The sequence below is a fragment of the Oncorhynchus keta genome, chromosome 35, assembly GCF_023373465.1.
Source record: "Oncorhynchus keta strain PuntledgeMale-10-30-2019 chromosome 35, Oket_V2, whole genome shotgun sequence".
NCBI classification, from domain to species: domain Eukaryota; kingdom Metazoa; phylum Chordata; class Actinopteri; order Salmoniformes; family Salmonidae; genus Oncorhynchus; species Oncorhynchus keta.
In genome coordinates, this window is record NC_068455.1 from 39,221,375 (window position 1) to 39,238,665 (window position 17,291).

The following is a 17,291-nucleotide window of genomic DNA, read 5'->3' on the forward strand; positions in this document are numbered from 1 at the left end:
CATGTAGTAGCGTGGGCTCAAGAGCATCTCAATAGTGTGCAAGATCTTGAGAATCAGCTGCACATGTGATTGAAGAATGCACTGTGCATGCAGAGGGTTGCAATTCCATTGAATTGGGGATAGTTTAACCAAAATATGCCACAATTGCCTTAAGTGTATCCCACAAAAAAAGGTTCACTGTTCACTGTTATAAGCTAACTTTTTTGATGAATTTAAGCAACATTTCCAAAATTTCAGGGCTTAACTTCCCATGGAAAGTTTCCGGAAATTTCCATGTAGGTAAATTTACCTACAGGGAGGAGGCGAGGGCCCTCGGAGTGTGGTGTCAGGAAAATAACCTCACACTGAACTTCAACAAAACAAAGGAGATGATCGTGGACGACAGGAAACAGCAGAGGGAGCACCCCCCTATCCACATCGACAGGACAGTAGTGGAGAAGGTGGAAAGTTTGAAGTTCCTCGGCATACACATCACGGACAAACTGAAATGGTCAACCCACACAGACAGCATGGTGAAAGCGCAATAGCGCTTCTTCAACCTCAGGAGGCTGAAGAAATTTGGCTTGTCACCAAAATCACTCACAAACTTTTACAGATGCACAATCGAGAGCATCCTGTTGGGCTGTATCACCGCCTGGTACGGCAACTGCTCCGCCCACAACCGGAAGGCTCTCCAGAGGGTAGTGAGGTCTGCACAACGCATCACCGGGGGGCAAACTACCTGCCCTCCAGGACACCTAAACCACCCGATGTCACAGGAAGGCCAAAAAGATCATCAAGGACAACAACCACCCAAGCCACTGCCGCTTCACCCCGCTGGCATCCAGAAGGCGAGGTCAGTACAGGTGCATCAAAGCTGGGACCAAGAGACTGAAAAACAGCTTCTATCTCAAGGCCATCAGACTGTTAAACAGCCATCACTAACATTGAGTGGCTGCTGCCAACATACTGACTCAAATCTCTAGCCACTTTTAATAATTAAAAATTGGATGTCAAATGTATCACTAGTCACTTTAAACAATGCCAATTTACATCATGTTGACATAACCTACATTACTCATCTCATATGTATATACTGTACTCTATACATTCTACTGCATCTTGCCTATGCCGTTCGGCCATCGCTCATTCATATATTTATATGTACATATTCTTATTCATTCCTTTACACTTGTGTGTAAAAGGTAGTTGTTGTGAAATTGTTCGATTACTTGCTAGATATTACTACATGGTCGGAACTAGAAGCACAAGCATTTTGCTATTCTCGCATTAACATATGCTAAACATGTGTTTGTGACCAATAAAATGTGATACGTCTTGTGTGTGAACCGTTGAACTACACTGTTTGTATTCAACCATATTCCCAGTCACCTTGCCATGGTTAAATGCGGTGGTTCTACTTTCAGTTTTGCGCGAATACTGCCATCTATCCACGGTTTCCGATTTGGGTAGATTTATCCAGATGCTGCTGCGTCACATTTTGCGCAAGAACACTATCGGTGTGGTCGAGGCATGAAACACAATACTTCAAGGAAAACGCAGCGTTAAATTGGGAATTAATGTACTTCTTCTGTACTGAAATCCAATAATCGGTACGATCGAGGCGTTCCCTAAAACGGAGGCGTGACAACGACATATTTTGGAGGTATGGCAACGCGAGACTACCAAAGCACAGACATCACGTTAGTTGCAGCACGTCTAAAGTTAAACAGTGTTGTTAAGGTAAATTGTTTGTTTGGTGGAAAATGTGAGGTGGGGGATTATCTAACTTGCACACCACACGAACTAGGTCACTGATGACACTTTCCATATGTCTTACGTTGACGTTATGATTGTGAGGCGGGTGAATCAAAACCTCGCATGAGGTAGCATTATGCTAACATTAGCTGCCTAACTAACCACCTAACGTTTGCTACCTAACTAAAATAGCTAGCTAACTTTAGGAACAAGCCGATTTAGCTAAATGTACTGCTCACTTGTGCTTGACAGCTAATCCGCCCATTCTACCAACTGGCAGCGTAACTAGAATACAAAACCTGTTCTAGTTGGCTACCTACCGGTAACTGTACAACTAGCAAGACGTTAACGTTACCTGTCTGATGTTGTCGACGTACTAAAATGCGGTAATGTCTTTTCGGTTGCTACTCTTCTTCGGCTCTGTCATAATAATACGATTTTCTTCCGAATCCCTTTTGTTTTTGAAGACAAATGTAAATAACCCACAAATATTATAGTATGAAGACTTTAACAAGTCTTCTGATCTAGACTAGCTAGCTACAGAACTGTCTTCTTGCTAGAGTTCAACGCGGGCGCCATTTCCATGTAAAACGAGCTACTGCGCAGCATTGTGAAACTAGCGACATTGAGGTCACGTGATCACGCTTGATATTTTTTCAAAATGAAAGTCCCTGTTAACAGGACGTTTTTGTGATTTAAAACCACAAAAAAAACTGTTTTAAATTACTAAACATACATTTATTGAAAATATAAACAAGATATTATAAAAATCAATAAAAAAATATCGATTTAATGTTTCATTTTGCATAGTATAATGATAATGAGTTTTTTTGTTATAGTCCCCTGTACAAAACAGCAACAACAACACAATATTAACGCTGTTGCTGGAAGTATTAGTAGTTTTTAACTGGTAACAACAGTATTTAGATAATAAACGCAACGTGTAAAGTGCTGGTCCCATGTGTCATGAGCTGAAATAAGACCTCAGAAATGTTCCATACACACAAAAAGCTTATTTCTCTCAAAGTTTGCTCACAAATTTGTTTACATCCCTGTCAGTGAGCATTTCTCGTTTGCCAAGATAATCCATTCATCTGACAGGTGTGGTATGCCAAGAAGCTGACTAAACAGTCGTGGAGAGTGCATGACAAAGGCTATTCCCTCTCAGGAGACTGAAAAAATGTGTCATGGGTCCTCAGATCCTCAAAAGGTTCTACAGCTGCACCTTCGAGAGCATCTTGACTGGTTGCATCACTGGTATGGCAACTACCCAGCCTTCCACTGCAAGGCACTACAGAGGATAGTGCGTACGGCCCAGAACATCACTGGGGCCAAGCTTCCGGCCATCCAGGACCTCTAGCAGGCGGTGTCAGAGTAAGGCCCTAAAAATTGTCAAAGACTCCATCCACTCTAGTCATAGACTCATGGCAAGTGGTACCGGAGCGTCAAGTCTAGGTCCAAAAGGCTTCTTAACAACTTCTACCCCCAAGCCATAAGACTCCTGAACAGCTAATCAAAGGGCTACCCAAACCTCTCTTTTACGCTGCTGCTAATCTCTGTTTATTATCTCTATCTCTACCTACATGTACATATTACCTCGACAAACCAGTGCCCCCGCACATTGACTCTGTACCGGTACCCCCAGTATATAGCCTCGCTATTGTTATTTTACTGCTGCTGTTTAATTATTTGTTACTTTTATTTTACATTTTTTACTTATCAATTTTTTACTTAACATTTATTTTTTCTTAACCTCTTTAGGGATTGTTGGTTAAGGGCTTGTAAGTAAGCATTTCACTGTAAGGTCTACACCTGTTGTATTCGGCGCATTTGACAAATAAAAATGGATTTGAAACAGCATGATCGTTACACAGGTGCATCTTGTGCTGAGGACAATAAAAAGCCACTCTAAAATGTGCAGATTTGTCACACAACACAATGCCACAGATGTCTTTTGAGTGAGCGTGCAAATGGCATGCTGACTGCAGTCATGTTAACCAGAGCTGCTGCCCGATAATTAAAGATTAATTTCTCTACCATAAGCTGCCTCCACCATAGTTTTAGAGAATTTAGCAATATGTCCAAACGGCCTCACAACCGCAGACCACGTGTATGGCATTGTGTGGGTAAGCAGTTTCCTGATGTCAATGTTGTGAACAGAGTGCCCCATGGTAGCGGTGGAGTTATGGCTATTGGCAGGCATAAGCTTTTGACAACAAACACAATTGCATTTCATCGATGGCAATTTGAATGAACAGCGATTCTGTGACGAGATCCTGAGGGCTATTGTCGTGCCATTCATCCGACGCCACCCTTGGCTTTAATACCACAACCTCACCATCTCATGGTCGAGGATGAAAATGTATATGGTCGTGTATACATCCTGGTCTACTCGGCCGTCGTGGAGGATCACATCACCTACGTCTGAGTAGTCCTGGAACGCCTCCTGGCAAACCACCTGTTTGTCAAGGCTGAGAAGTGTCAGTTTCATCAGGACTCTCTCTCCTTCCTTTGCTAGCAAATCAGCCCGCAAGGAGTGAAGATGGACGTCAAGAAGGTAGATGCAGTCAAGTCATGGCCAGTCCCAACCACCATAAAGGGGTTACAACGTTTTTTGGGATTAGCCAACTTCTACCGCCGTTTCATCAAGAACTTCCTCTCCATCGCCACTCCTCTCTCCTCAAGGGGGGTCCCCGAAGGTTGGAGTGGAGTCCAGCAGCTGACGAAGCCTTCTGCCTACTAAAGTGACGTTTCCCCTTATCTATTGCTCAAACACCCAGATCCCATGATAACCTTTGTGGTGGAGGAGGACTCGTCAGAGGTGGGAGTGGGGGCAGTTCTGTCTCAACGAAAAGGTAATCCACAGAAACTGTATCCGTGTGTGGCTTACCCTAAGAAACTATCCCCTGCAGAGAGAAATTACAACGTCGTGATCGAGAGCTCCCGGCGGTGAAGTTGGCATTAGATGAGTGGAGACACTGGCAGGAGGGCGCCAAGGACCCATTCGTCATCCTCACCGACCATTGGAACCTGGAGTACATATGGACAGCGAGGAGGCTGAATCCACTCCAAGCAAGGTGGGCCATGTTCTTCACAGGATTTGACTTGCAGTGTAGCCTAGTGGTTAGAGTGTTGGACTAGTAACCGTAAAGGTTGCAAGATCAAATCCCTGAGCTGACAAGGTACAAATCTGTCGTTCTGCCCCTGAACAAGGCAGTTAACCCACTGTTCCTAGGCCATCATTGAAAATAAGAATTTGTTCTTAACTGACTTGCCTAGTTAAATAAAGGTAAAATAATTTAGTTTAAAAACAGAATACCATAGCCGGTGCCCTGTCCCGTCTCTACAATTTGGGAGAGGATCCTGTCCAGAATGCACTCACAATCCCTTCCTCTCGAGTCGTAGCCCCTTTGGACTGGGACGTAGATGTGGACATCCGCCAGGCTCTGGTGAGGGAGCCCACACCCACTACCTGTCCTCCTGAGCGCATCTACATTCCCACAGGGACAAGGGATTGGCTGCTGACCTGGGTGCACACAGCTGTCGTCGATTGACATCAAGGTATTTCTCGCACGACCCAATCCATCTCCGAGAAGTATTGGTGGCCTACTTTGGCGCAGGACGTTAGTCGCAACGTCAACTCCTGTCCCGTATGTGCTCAGACCGAATCCCCCCCGGCTCCAGCAGGGGAAACTCCTTCCGGTGCCTCAGCGTCCCTGGTCTTATCTATCCATTGAGTTTGTCACTGAATTCCACTCTGATGGTTTCACCACCATTTTGGTGGTTGTGGATAGATTTTCTAAATCCTGTCGTTTCATCCCTCTCTGGTTTCCCTACTGCTCTCCAGGTCGCTGAGGCACTATTCCAGCAGGTCTTCCGGGCATTATGGCCTTATGGAGGACATCGTCTCCGACCGTAGCCTCAAATTCATATCATAGGTATGGAGAGCCTTTATGGAGAAGCTCATGGCTGCAGTCAGACATTAATAAATAAAGAACTGTTTGCTAGGTGGAGGCAAGAGCATAAGCGAATAGGTAAACTGGGATATGACTAAAGAGTAAATCAGGGTGATTTTTCCACAAATAGACAGGTGCTGTATTTACCTTTCCATAGTCGCAAGATCTTATCTATTTTTGTTCAATTTCTATTCAAATGTATTGAGATCATTTGTTTCTTTTGGGAGATGTATACAGAGTATGTCCACATCCCGGATCAGACCATTTTATTGGTAAACTACAAGGTAATGTAAAAGTTGTATTTTTTGTGATCCAATAAGCAATATGGTACAATTATCATAATTTTGTTGTAATCCAGAGAGCTAAGAAAAAAAACTATTTATATCCTCTGAGGCTGTGGAGGGATCCAAGTTGTGGATTTAAAAGAAAACATGAATCATCAGCGTACAATGACACCTTTGTTTTTAAACCCTGGATTTCTAATACCTTTATATTATTGTTGGATCTGATTTTAACAGCTAACATTTCCATGACAATAATAAATATATATGCCGATAGTGGACAACCTTGTTTTCTGAGAAGTAGCCATTATTTACTATTGTCACATGTGCTCCCTCTCCGGCCTCTAGGTCACCAGGCTGTTTGTTATGGCGCACACCTGTCACCAGTGTTACACGCATTATGACCCTCACCTGGACTCCATCACCTCCTTGATTACCTGCCCTTTATATGTCACTCCCTCTGGTTTCTACCCCCATTAGTCACTGTTGCTGTTTCATGTCAGTGCGCTGTTTGTGTTCCTTGTTTTGTTCATTTATTTATTAATTAATCAAATGTATTCATTCCCTGAACTTGCTTCCCGACTCTCAGCGTACATCCGTACAACTATTTTACACCTAGGGTTACTATACATGATTTTAACCCATTTTATAAGAGATTGTCCAAAATTGAAATGTTCCAGGCATTAATATATAAACTCCAGTCGTACTTTATGAAAAGCCTTTTAAAAGTCAGCTATGAATAGCAGGCCTGGTTTCCCTGATTTTTCATAGTGTTCTATTGGTTGCAGTACTTGCTTTATATTATCTCCAATATATTGTCCATGTAAAAAACCTGTCTGATGAGAATGAATAATGTCCGACAATAGCTTTTTAGTTCTATGCGCTATACATTTTGCTAGCATTTTTGCATCACAACACTGAAGTGTAAGGGGCCTCCAATTTTTTTATGGACTGGATCTTTATATTTACCACTTTGAATCGTGTTTCAGTAATAATGAAGGAGTGGTTAAAACATGCTAATAACGGTCCTCTGAGGATATCAAAAAAGGTTTATCAGAGTTATTGACCTCACAAGAAGTCAGATTCGAGTAACTTACATTGTGGTGCTGAAACTTGAAGCAGCAGCCACTTGGCACAATCAATCGGAAATGGACAGCTCATGGTGCTGAAAGTATGCAAATTGGAGTAAACATCATTTTAAACGTCTTCATTTTAATTAGGGATATGTGTTGGAGCCTATTTCTTCCCATTTAAGAAATGAGAGGTAGGCCTACCGGTTTAACTGATGAAATTAGGCTATAGGCTGCTATATCCATAGGTATGTTAGTCAATTCCTCCACCCGCCATCACTCTTTCAATAGCCCACCTCTGTGTATGTTAAGACTTGAAGTTAGTTTGTATGAGAGGGTATGCCATAGGCCTACCTTTTCTTAAAGAAAAGGGCAAAAAGTACAGGCCTACCCACTATTAGTTTAATATTTTGAGGAAAAATAAAAAGATGTGATTATATACAGTTATCTATAACAACGCTTTGGTCCGCGATACTTAATGCTAGAAACAAGCTGTAAAATAGGAATAACTGGGAAAGACGTGACTCTGATGCATATGGGGATATTGTTGTTTCATTTGGAAATAATCTAATTCTGTCACTATCAATTGATTAAGCTATTCACATTCTGTACAATAAAACACATTTAAACCCAGACAGCTTTTAGGGAAACAATTGTGACCTCTCGTTGGGTTAAGCCAAGGAAGAAGATTAGCCAGCAGTTGAAGCTTACATTTTTCTGCGTCGGTAGGCCTACTCGGTCTGGGGTGGAAAGGTAGGCCTAACTTGAAAGTACCATGCTCAGATCCCTACGGACATCTCAGAGTTAATTATTTACAAACAGGGACAGTTTTGTTGCAAATAATACACACTGTTTTGGCATTGTAGAAATATAATAAGATGAACACATAGGACTATCTCTCTGTCTATAATGTAATTTCAGTCATTTGTGATTTATTTAAAAAGTTTCTGCTAATACTGTATGGTAACTCTATTGAAGTCCACTATTGTACAGCACACTAAAGGTGTATCTCTTTCTCTACAATTTAGGAGATTTTAAGATATTTTGTTGTTTGTGATGGTACTCTAGGTGCGAGGGCCATCCTGTGCCACCAGTCAATTGATGGTGGATCACCTTCTGACCCTGTGGTCGCCAGGTGACCCGGGTGCCATAGAATTGACCTGGATGGATGTGCCTAGCGACAAGCTGCTGGAGCCCATCATCTGCATGGTGAGAAACACACATTCACAGCACAGACATACTCACATTCACTGCTCACAAACATACTGGAACATGCTGTTTCAACATACACATCCAGGCATTGCAAACTGACTCTCACATTTGTGTCATTTCTGAACCATGCTCATGATTTTGTGTCTTCTGTGTGTGTCCCTCTGCCCTCCAGTCTGACATGCTGTGCTCACTATCCACCACGCAACCCACAGTTAACCACCACGCAACCCACAGTTAACCACCACGCAACCCACAGTTAACCACCACGCAACCCACAGTTAACCACCACGCAACCCACAGTTAACCACCACGCAACCCACAGTCAACATGGAGGTCTTGTTCAAGGTCAGGAAGTTCACAGAGGACTTAGAGCAGGAGGGTTGAGAGGCCCTGGTTGGCAGGGGCTTTACTACTCCTTACTCAGTCTCTCCTATCAAGACCCAACTCCAGTCAAATAGTAGCTACAGTAGTACAACACTACGAACCTGCATTGACAAGAATGATGGAGTATTTTAACTTACACACAATTGTTTTTTTTTTGCATATCCCAACTCCCTTTGAGACACCCACAAGTGCCTTATTTTCTCACTTTGTTGACTCCGGTATTTGAGCCAGCAACCTTTCAGTAACTGGCCCAGTGATCTAAAGTTGAGGCTACATGCCGCCCCTTAGTGGGTCTGTAGGGTGACTCCCCTAGTGGGTCTGGAACCCAGGTCAGCAGCACTACATTGCTGTGTGTCTGTATAGTTGAGGGTATATTGGTTTAGTAATACTCAATTCTGTTCTGTTTCCAGAGGGGATCTCAATGCTGTTACACGTAGCCACGATCACCAAGCTACCCTGACTTAATACAACCTCAATTCAAAAAGAACAAGATGTGCTTGTCATTGTTTTATTTTTTACTTGTATTATAGTATACCCACATTTCTGTCCACTACTTTTGAATCAGGTAGTAATTCAACAGATACATGTGCTGCCTTTCCAACTGATGTCAAGTTCCAACACAAATATTCATTTGAAAAAACAATAGACTTTCACATTGTATGTCTGTTGTTTAAACAATGTAATCATAATATATGCCATTTAGCAGATGCTTTCATCCAAAGCGACTTACAGTCATTTGCACATACATTTTACGTATGGGTTTCCCCGGGAATCGAACCCACAACCCTGGTGGTGGGATCGGCATGCTTCACACAGGATCATCATTTATACTGTAATATGTGTTTAGAATAGGGAGTGACATTGATAATAAGTCTATAGCAGTGTAATAAGTGTTTATAACAATGTACAGCACATCTACCAACGCAACGATGCGTTTTAAGAGCCTAAACTATTTTGTTTCAGAATCCTCAGACCCCTGACAGGGAGTAGCATAGGGGATAGTGCCATCAAGTGGAAAGGATATTAAACTATTATTCCAGATATTATTTAATAAAGAATATTGAAACCCTAAATTACTTTTCAGAGATCAGAGAAACTCAACAGAACGCATCTTGAAACAGAAAATATATCACAATTTGTGAACGATGGACTTTTAATTTGAAGCTTTTTGCTCGATTTGGAACCGTTAATGTCGCTGATTTCATGGAGCTCTCCTGCGCATCAATTACTTCACGAAATCCCGCAACGTGAAAGCGCCAGAAATAAACATCGCGAGATTGTAAATATGTGTGCGAGTCAGAGATTTGAAAGCAGACGCTTTCATCCAAAACGATTTACAGTAATGCGTACATACATTTTTCTTTTGGGTGGCCCAGGGAAATTAGACTTTTTCGAGCCTTTCGAAGCTATTTTTGTATCTCTTTCTTTGTAATACTGTATGTATTCAATCATTTCGATTTGATCACTTCCCAATGGGCACATAAATCAATTCAATGCTTATTCCACGTTGGTTCAACGTAATTTAATTGAAATTACATGGATATTGTGTCACAGTGAATTTTATAATCTGCAGTCAATTTCATTATGTTTTCATGTGCCATGATTCTGACATTTGACATATGATCCTCATAGGATTAGGCTAAATAGTTTCAGTGGTGCAGTAGATGTAATCTCAATTCAATACGATGTGCATTTACTGTACATATAGCCAATATAAACTATTAAACCCATGTTCAGTGACTTTATTTAATCTGTGACGCAAAGTGTCCTAATATGTTTGTGACGTTCCATGGAACCCACGGTATTGTTTAAAACTCGATTCTGATTGGCTTGCAAGTCATTCTACAGTGTAAATCATAAATGAAAACGTGCTTTTATATCAGTGTGACAGATTCACAATACCGAGCGTGTCTCAAACCGTCCCGCGCTTTTATCTGCCTAAAGGTATCTTCACCCACGACTGGATAGGCCTTTTAGATACGCTTGTCCAAGGTAAGAAGGATATGAGTCAAGCTATATCCTACTTTTAATGTTTTAGTTTCCCGAACTCAAGTTACTCCAGAGTCAAGTGATTAATCGTAAATTTGTTGTTTTGACTGAGAAGTCCAATGGCCAATGCTGTATTTGGACTATGAGACCCTCGGCTATATACTACGATGAGCCAATAACATGCATAGATTATGCATTAGGCATTGCACAAATCAGTGTCTAGGTCAGAATATAAAGTAGCTATTTCCGTTAACTCAAATTACTCGAGTCAAGTGATTAATCGTAAGAGTTAGTTGTTTTGACTGTCAAAAAATAACTTTGATGGAATATTCCAAATTACAATGGCAATTATGCATCACAAATTCACATTATTACTTGTAATTTCAATGATTCATCCAGGCCCAAGACATAAAGTCACCTGAAAGCTGTGTAGCAATAATTCCAGCTCCTGACCCATAGGACGGTAATCACATACATGATTGGCTTAATCAAGAATCATGGATACCTTTCATGTGAGTACTCACACACCAGATTTTTTTTTACATACCTCAGAAGGAAGATACCTCAATATCTGGAAGCACTGTCTCATGTACAACTGTTAATGCTATCTCTGAAATGTCTAACAAAATGTTGACTTGATCGTTTCATCAAGACCTTCTCATCACAAGTTGGAACTAGTGGTCAACATTGGGACAATGCCGCCCAAAATAACAGAGACCAACATTTTCATGGAGGTAAGCACTACACTTCTGATGGGTTTAAAGATTGTATTACATTATCTAAAAGTGAGAAAGTAAACCCCAGCTGCTGTTATTCTTTTCACAGGGAAGAACAATCCCCATTATGCCATGAATGTTTCATTGCTGAACAACCATAGATATTTTTCCTCTAATTTGGCTCCCGTTCCTCCCAACAGTGAGCAAGACCTGCCAGCAGAGCTCACTGGAGCAGGGAGACATCCCGTCATCCTTTCGGCGCCTGACAAAGTACACTTTTTTTCTTCTAAATAACACTATAGTAACTAACGTCTTCTGCACAAAGTTACATTCCTAATAAGATTGGTGTTAAGTGAGAAAGAATCCTAAAGATGATCCAAAGGGCATGGTCTGAAGCCTCTCGTCATCTCAGTATGTTGAACCACCTGATATCCTGCAGGCTTGAGATTCAGATCCTGCTGAACGATGTTAAGCAGTCCATTAACCACATGCAGGGGACGCTGAACACCATGCAGGGGCAGTGTATTGAGTTGCAGACTGCCATGTCTAAGGTAGTGTCAGATGAGTCTCCGATACAGAAGAGTAAGTCTATGATGGTATGGTGATAATGATTGAGATGGTGATTATAATAATGATGACTAGCGGTACCCCACCCTACGGGCGGTAAATCAATGGATCGGATTCATTCAATTCAATGCAATTCACTCTTTGAGGACTGCAACCATAGAGATACAATTTATTTACACTAATAATAATCCATTGTCAACTTCCTGTCTATGGTTATCTTGCTCATTGCTCACTGTCAATTGCTCACTGTTACCCTATGTGTGCAACTATTATTGATTTCTCACACAAAAATAATTTGGTTGCAAATGTACCTGGGGCCACGTAAATAATTGTTAGTCTACTCATTTTGAATTCACCGGTGGCAACTTGTGTGACCATAAAAGTCTGTGTGCGACTGGGGACAGTAAAATAATTTGGTTACTGACCTGCCCTACATCATAGAAGGCCCTTCATGTCGGAACTAGGAAATTCCGACATTTCTTACTCGCTAACTCGTTATGGAATGAGGATTTCACGTTTCCCACTTGTGAAGTATCAGAATCAACCAGTAGGAAGCTCTACGCTAATAACGTACATTCATTTTAACTCTGAGGTTCCAAGTTTCCGAAAGCATGTGAATGTGTCAATAATTGCCATGGTAATTCTGAATGTTCAGTCAGTGAGCATTATGGGTAATTGTCCTACATACTTACATCAAATGCTTTATGATAGCATCATCTCCTGTAGTAACAGTGCCGTTCCAAACACAATTACAATTCAAATGAACAAAGATACAAAATATTGCTAAAGTGAAGAAAATCAGCTCAAAATTGTAGGAGGAAATGCCCCTGCAGCAGGGAGGCTTACGGTATTATAATATATTGCAGATAACATTAATATAATTTGTGTATTTACAGTATCAGTACACATGCAAATGGATGTATATGCTAGGGATTGATCTACACTGAGTGAACAAAACATTAAGAACACCTTCCTATTGAGTCCCCCCTTGGTGGTGGACCATTGTTGATACTCAGGGAAAACTGTTGAGCGTGAAAAACCCAACAGCATTGCAGTTCTTGACCCAAACCGGTGTGCCTGGCACATACTACCATACTCTGTTCAAAGGGACTTAAATCTTTGGTCTTGCCCATTCACCCTCTGAATGACACACATACACAATCCATGTCTCAATTGTCTAAAAATCATTCTTTAACCTGTCTCCTCCCCTTCATCTACACAGAGAAGAATATTTAACAATTCACATCAGTAAGGGATTATAGCTTTCACCTGATTTGCCTATGTCACTGAAAGAGAAGGCGTTCTTAATGTTTAATACACTCAGTGTATGTGTCAATGATGTTATAGATTCCAAGTGGTTGATTTTTTTAGGGAATTAATTTATGCTCTATTTATACCTGCAGATCATCACAGCAGCCGAAGTTGCTGTGCAGAGGGAGGAGATCCTCCGAGCATCAGGCCTCATCCCGTCACAGAGGGAGGAGATGCTCCGAGCATCAGGCCTCATCCCGTCACAGAGGGAGGGTATCCTCCAAACAGCCAGTGTCCCTGCACAGAGGAAGGAGATCTTCCGAGCATCAGGCCTCATTCCTGAAGAGAGAGAGGACATCCTCCTCACAGCCAGTGTCCCTGCACAGAGGGAGGGGATTATTCCAGCAGCTACTGTCACTGTGTGAAAGGAGAAGATCCTCCGAGCATCAGGCCTCATCCCTGCACAAAAGGAGTTGATCCACCTGATGGCCAGTGTCACTGCGCAGAGGAAGGGAATCGTCCCAAAGGCTAGTGTCCCTGCTGAGAGGGAGGAGATCCTCTGAGCATCAGGCCTCATCCTGCCACAGAGGGAGGGGATTCTCCCAGCAGCTAGCATCACTGCGCAGAGGGAGGAGATCTTCCGAGCATCAGGCCTCATCCCTGAAGAGAGGGAGGACATCCTCCTCACAGCCAGTGTCCCTGCACAGAGGGAGGGGATTATTCCAGCAGCTACTGTCACTGTGCGAAAGGAGAAGATCCTCCGAGCATCAGGCCTCATCCCTGCACAGAGGGAGTTGATCCACCTGATGGCCAGTGTCACTGCGCAGAGGAAGGGCATCGTCCCAATGGTCAGCGTCCCTGCGCACAGGGAGGGGATCATCCTAAAGGCTTGTGTTCCTGCAGAGAGGGAGGAGATCCTCCTCACAGCCAGTGTCCCTGTGAAGAATGAAAACAATCATCCACAACCACCTTCCATCATCCCCATGGTGGCACCACTGCGGAAATGGGATGGTGGAGCGTGTACTCCACCTGTGGATTTCTATTCCAAGAGAAGAGGTCACTTAACCTTACCTAATTAGTAAAGAAATTACTATTGTGATAGCGTGAGAATAAGTTGTGATAGATCAAATGTATGGCTCATGTGAGTGTATAGCTGTAATACTTTCATGCATTTTCTAGATAAAAAAGGTTTAGCTCCATTGTACTTTTACATTTGAGTCATTTAGCAGAAGCTCTTATCCAGAGCGACTTACAGTAGTGAGTGTATACATTTTCATACTCCCGTAAATCTCTCCAGGATTTCACATGGATTTTTTTCATATTTGCGGATAAATATGCTAGATTTTGCAGCGACAATTATGACATTTTGCATAGTAATATGCAATTGTTTTGTCCATTTGTTGCTAAAATGCGCTGACAAGGGAAAAAAATGTGTTGACGAGTCGCTTGATTGCACCATATTATGCAGTAAATGTGCGGTGATTGGTTGAAATTGCGAGCCCTCTTTTTGTACTGTGGTAATGGGTCAGTTCTATGCGATAATATTGTGATGTGACTATTTTATGCAGAAATAGTTTGGTGATTGATCAAATTTGTAAGCCCTCACATAATATGCAGGGAATTGTTGATTTTGCAACCAAAACAATGCGATGGAAGAGTCCTGGAGTAACCTCCCAGTAATCCCTGTGACGGAGTGTAGGTTAAGATTGGGTTGTAAAACAGAGTATCTGAGCGAGACGTTCCTACCTGTCAGCTAGTAATTGTTCTGTATGGTGACATGAGCAGAGTGGCCTGACTTCTCCCACTTATTACAGATGTCCGACTTAGATATGTTGAGCATCCTGCTATGATGTCTTATCACCAAGCCGGAACACTCCGAGGCCAACCCTCAGTGCGAGACTGGCAGGCGGCGGGTGGCTGAGCCCGAGACCCCTGCTATTCACAATAACAGTGGAGGCTGGCTGAGCTGGGACTTTGGGAGTGGAAGAGCTAATAAGAAGGAGGTTCATCTACCTGAGGACAGACAGATCTGTAAGGAACTGGTTATTAACACTATATTCTATGTAGAGACAATTGAGTGGATTTAAAACATATATTAAAAAAATTGTGGCTTGCTTCACGTTGCTCATATCTTCTTCCTCAGATTGTCTGGGATCCAACTCTGCACAGGTGGGTTAACAAAACTGAGCCCAAGGCTGAAGTACACACTGAAGTACACACTTAAACCATTGTATTTCAACTGTGCTAATATTACCAACAATTTGGATGTGTTTTACAGAAGAAGTGTGTACCACCACCTCCACCGATGGGGACATATGGATATCAGGGGAACACTGGCAGTGTCCCCAAAGGAGTGAATCCCTACTCTATGAAAGCAGGAGGATATTGCTTTAGAATACATGTGGTTTAACCAAAACTGTGTCAGCCAATCATAGATGTCCCTGGTGATCTCCTGCTAACACCTTTCCCACTGCCAGACGGTCTATGGGGCAGCAGATACCCCACAATACATGACAATGATGGGACCAACTCAAAGCCTCCAAGCCATGGGCCTGGACTGCTTACTAGACAGCTCTCTGGCTCGCTCCCTCCTTCACACTTTGACCGCATGTCACCAATGGTTGTGCCACCTGACACTCTACCCTACTGAGGTATGACTGGAAAATCCTTCCAAATTGTATCTATTCATCATTAACTGTGATTTGACTTTAACATAGCAAATGGCTGAAGTAGCAAGGATGTTAACTATTTTTCATTTTTGTCCAACAGGCCATTTTCCCAAATTGGATTTGCCATACATAGATTTTTTCAGCATTAAACATGTTTTAAAAGATGATCTTTTAATTAAATCTCTCCTTTGTGTCCTCATGTTCACATTCATTTGATGTGTTCTATCATCATTTACAATTCTTATTGCTTCTGCATTTACGTTACTTACTGTACAGACAAATAAATATTATATGCAGATGTTTTATTTTAGACATTACAAAAACCTTTTTTCATGCTTTCTGGATTTCTTACATTTACTTACTGTACAGGCAAGTATGTTTTATACACATATTTAAACAAAACAAAAACATTTTGTTTATGTATTCCGTAGATGGCGGCAGGGTAGCCTAGTGGTTAGAGTGTTGGACTATTAACCGCAAGGTTGCAAGTTCAAACCCCCGAGTTGACAAAGTACAAATCTGTCGTTCTGCCCCTGAACGAGGCAGTTAACCCACTGTTCCTAGGCAGTCATTGAAAATAAGAATTTGTTCTTAATTAACTGACTTGCCAAGTTAAAAAAAAGACACAATGAAATATATTTAGATGCATGTTCAGTTCCTAAATGTCAATATTTTTATTTTCTGTGCCACATGTTTATGCCCATTTATGTACATCCTGTATACACCTCACACACATGGTCAGGGGCTTAAAAAAGAAGAAAACAGTAACATGTCAGATATAGTTTACATTTTTGAGTTTGCATCCCAAGATGACACTTTAAATATTTCACAGAAGACTGAAATGTAACAAAACACCCATTGTGTTTATTGAGATGTATATTTCCCTCCAGTGATTCCCCAACATCTTGTCAACATGGGACCCAAGAATGGAGCAGATATCTTATACCAACCTATCTAAATAGACATGTATCCATAACAAGGCCCCTATACTGTCCAAAAATCTCTCCAAAATGTCACATATTTTAAAGCATCTTTATTTTCATGCATATAACTTGTCAAAAAATAGTTTTTTGACCAAATTCACATTCTTTTGTGTAGACAATCATTTTTTATGATTTCATGACTGTTTGATAGTAGGTCCCTGAATGGTCAAAAACCTCTTCAAACAGAAGTATGTTTGTAGCACAAAATATCTTACAGGAAGGCCCTCTTCCACTCTCTCATCATGTCACAAGCAGACAGGCTCCCAGAGGCAGGGCCATAAAAGGCCCCATCTCACTCAACTGCCGCTGCCCTCTCCAACAGCATGAATCAAATCAAAGTTTATTTGTCACGTGCACCGAATACAGCAGTGAAATGCTTACTTACAGGCTCTAACCAATAGTGCAAAAAAAAGGTATTATGTGAACAATAGGTAGGTTAAGAAATAAAAACAACAGTAAGAAAACAGTGAAAAATA

At 41.7% G+C, this 17,291-nt stretch overlaps 2 protein-coding genes and 1 long non-coding RNA gene across 7 annotated transcripts in view; 2 read left to right on the top strand and 1 right to left on the bottom strand.

Annotated features, from left to right (window-relative positions):
• LOC118371411 (protein ELYS-like) overlaps nt 1-2,378 on the bottom strand; it is a 27,240-nt gene extending 24,862 nt beyond the window's left edge. Inside the window, exon 1 of one of the 2 annotated variants that reach the window (XM_035756828.2) lies at nt 2,093-2,378. The gene's annotated coding sequence lies outside the window, so the exon portion shown is untranslated. Of the gene's footprint in view, nt 1-1,371; nt 1,505-2,092 lie in introns of those variants that run through there. The other variant, XM_035756829.1, reaches the window with a different exon arrangement.
• Nucleotides 1,586-9,451, top strand: LOC118371412 (vacuolar protein sorting-associated protein 4B-like). Of its 4 annotated transcripts, none has more exons than XR_008093156.1 (4): nt 1,586-1,722; nt 8,113-8,253; nt 8,429-8,601; nt 9,051-9,449. XR_008093156.1 is itself a non-coding variant. In XM_052496979.1 (4 exons), exons 2-4 carry the CDS (start codon nt 4,779-4,781, stop codon nt 8,492-8,494), a joined length of 243 nt encoding a protein of 80 aa, XP_052352939.1. In that variant the 5' UTR covers nt 1,650-1,722; nt 4,650-4,778; the 3' UTR covers nt 8,495-9,443. The 4 variants fall into 4 exon arrangements, 3 of the variants coding, with proteins under 3 accessions (XP_052352940.1, XP_052352938.1, XP_052352939.1); XM_052496979.1 differs by adding an exon at nt 4,650-4,814 and having other exon boundaries at nt 1,650-1,722; nt 8,429-9,443; XM_052496980.1 differs by lacking the exon at nt 8,429-8,601 and having other exon boundaries at nt 9,051-9,451.
• A 4,821-nt stretch (nt 9,452-14,272) lies between these two features.
• Nucleotides 14,273-16,782, top strand: LOC118371404 (uncharacterized). The gene is made up of 4 exons (XR_008093158.1): nt 14,273-15,194; nt 15,307-15,332; nt 15,442-15,814; nt 15,933-16,782. It is a non-coding gene; the product is annotated as an uncharacterized LOC118371404 (long non-coding RNA).
• Nucleotides 16,783-17,291: the final 509 nt, after the last annotated feature.

What these genes read in the sequence shown, in the direction of transcription:
- LOC118371412 (XM_052496978.1), top strand. Translation starts at nt 1,648, where the DNA reads ATGGCAACGCGAGACTACCAAAGCACAGACATCACGTTAGTTGCAGCA. An exon ending in AGTTAAACAGTGTTGTTAAG is followed by an intron (nt 1,723 to 8,112) that starts GTAAATTGTTTG and finishes ATGGTACTCTAG; the next exon opens with GTGCGAGGGCCATCCTGTGC. An exon ending in TGGAGCCCATCATCTGCATG is followed by an intron (nt 8,254 to 8,428) that starts GTGAGAAACACA and finishes TCTGCCCTCCAG; the next exon opens with TCTGACATGCTGTGCTCACT.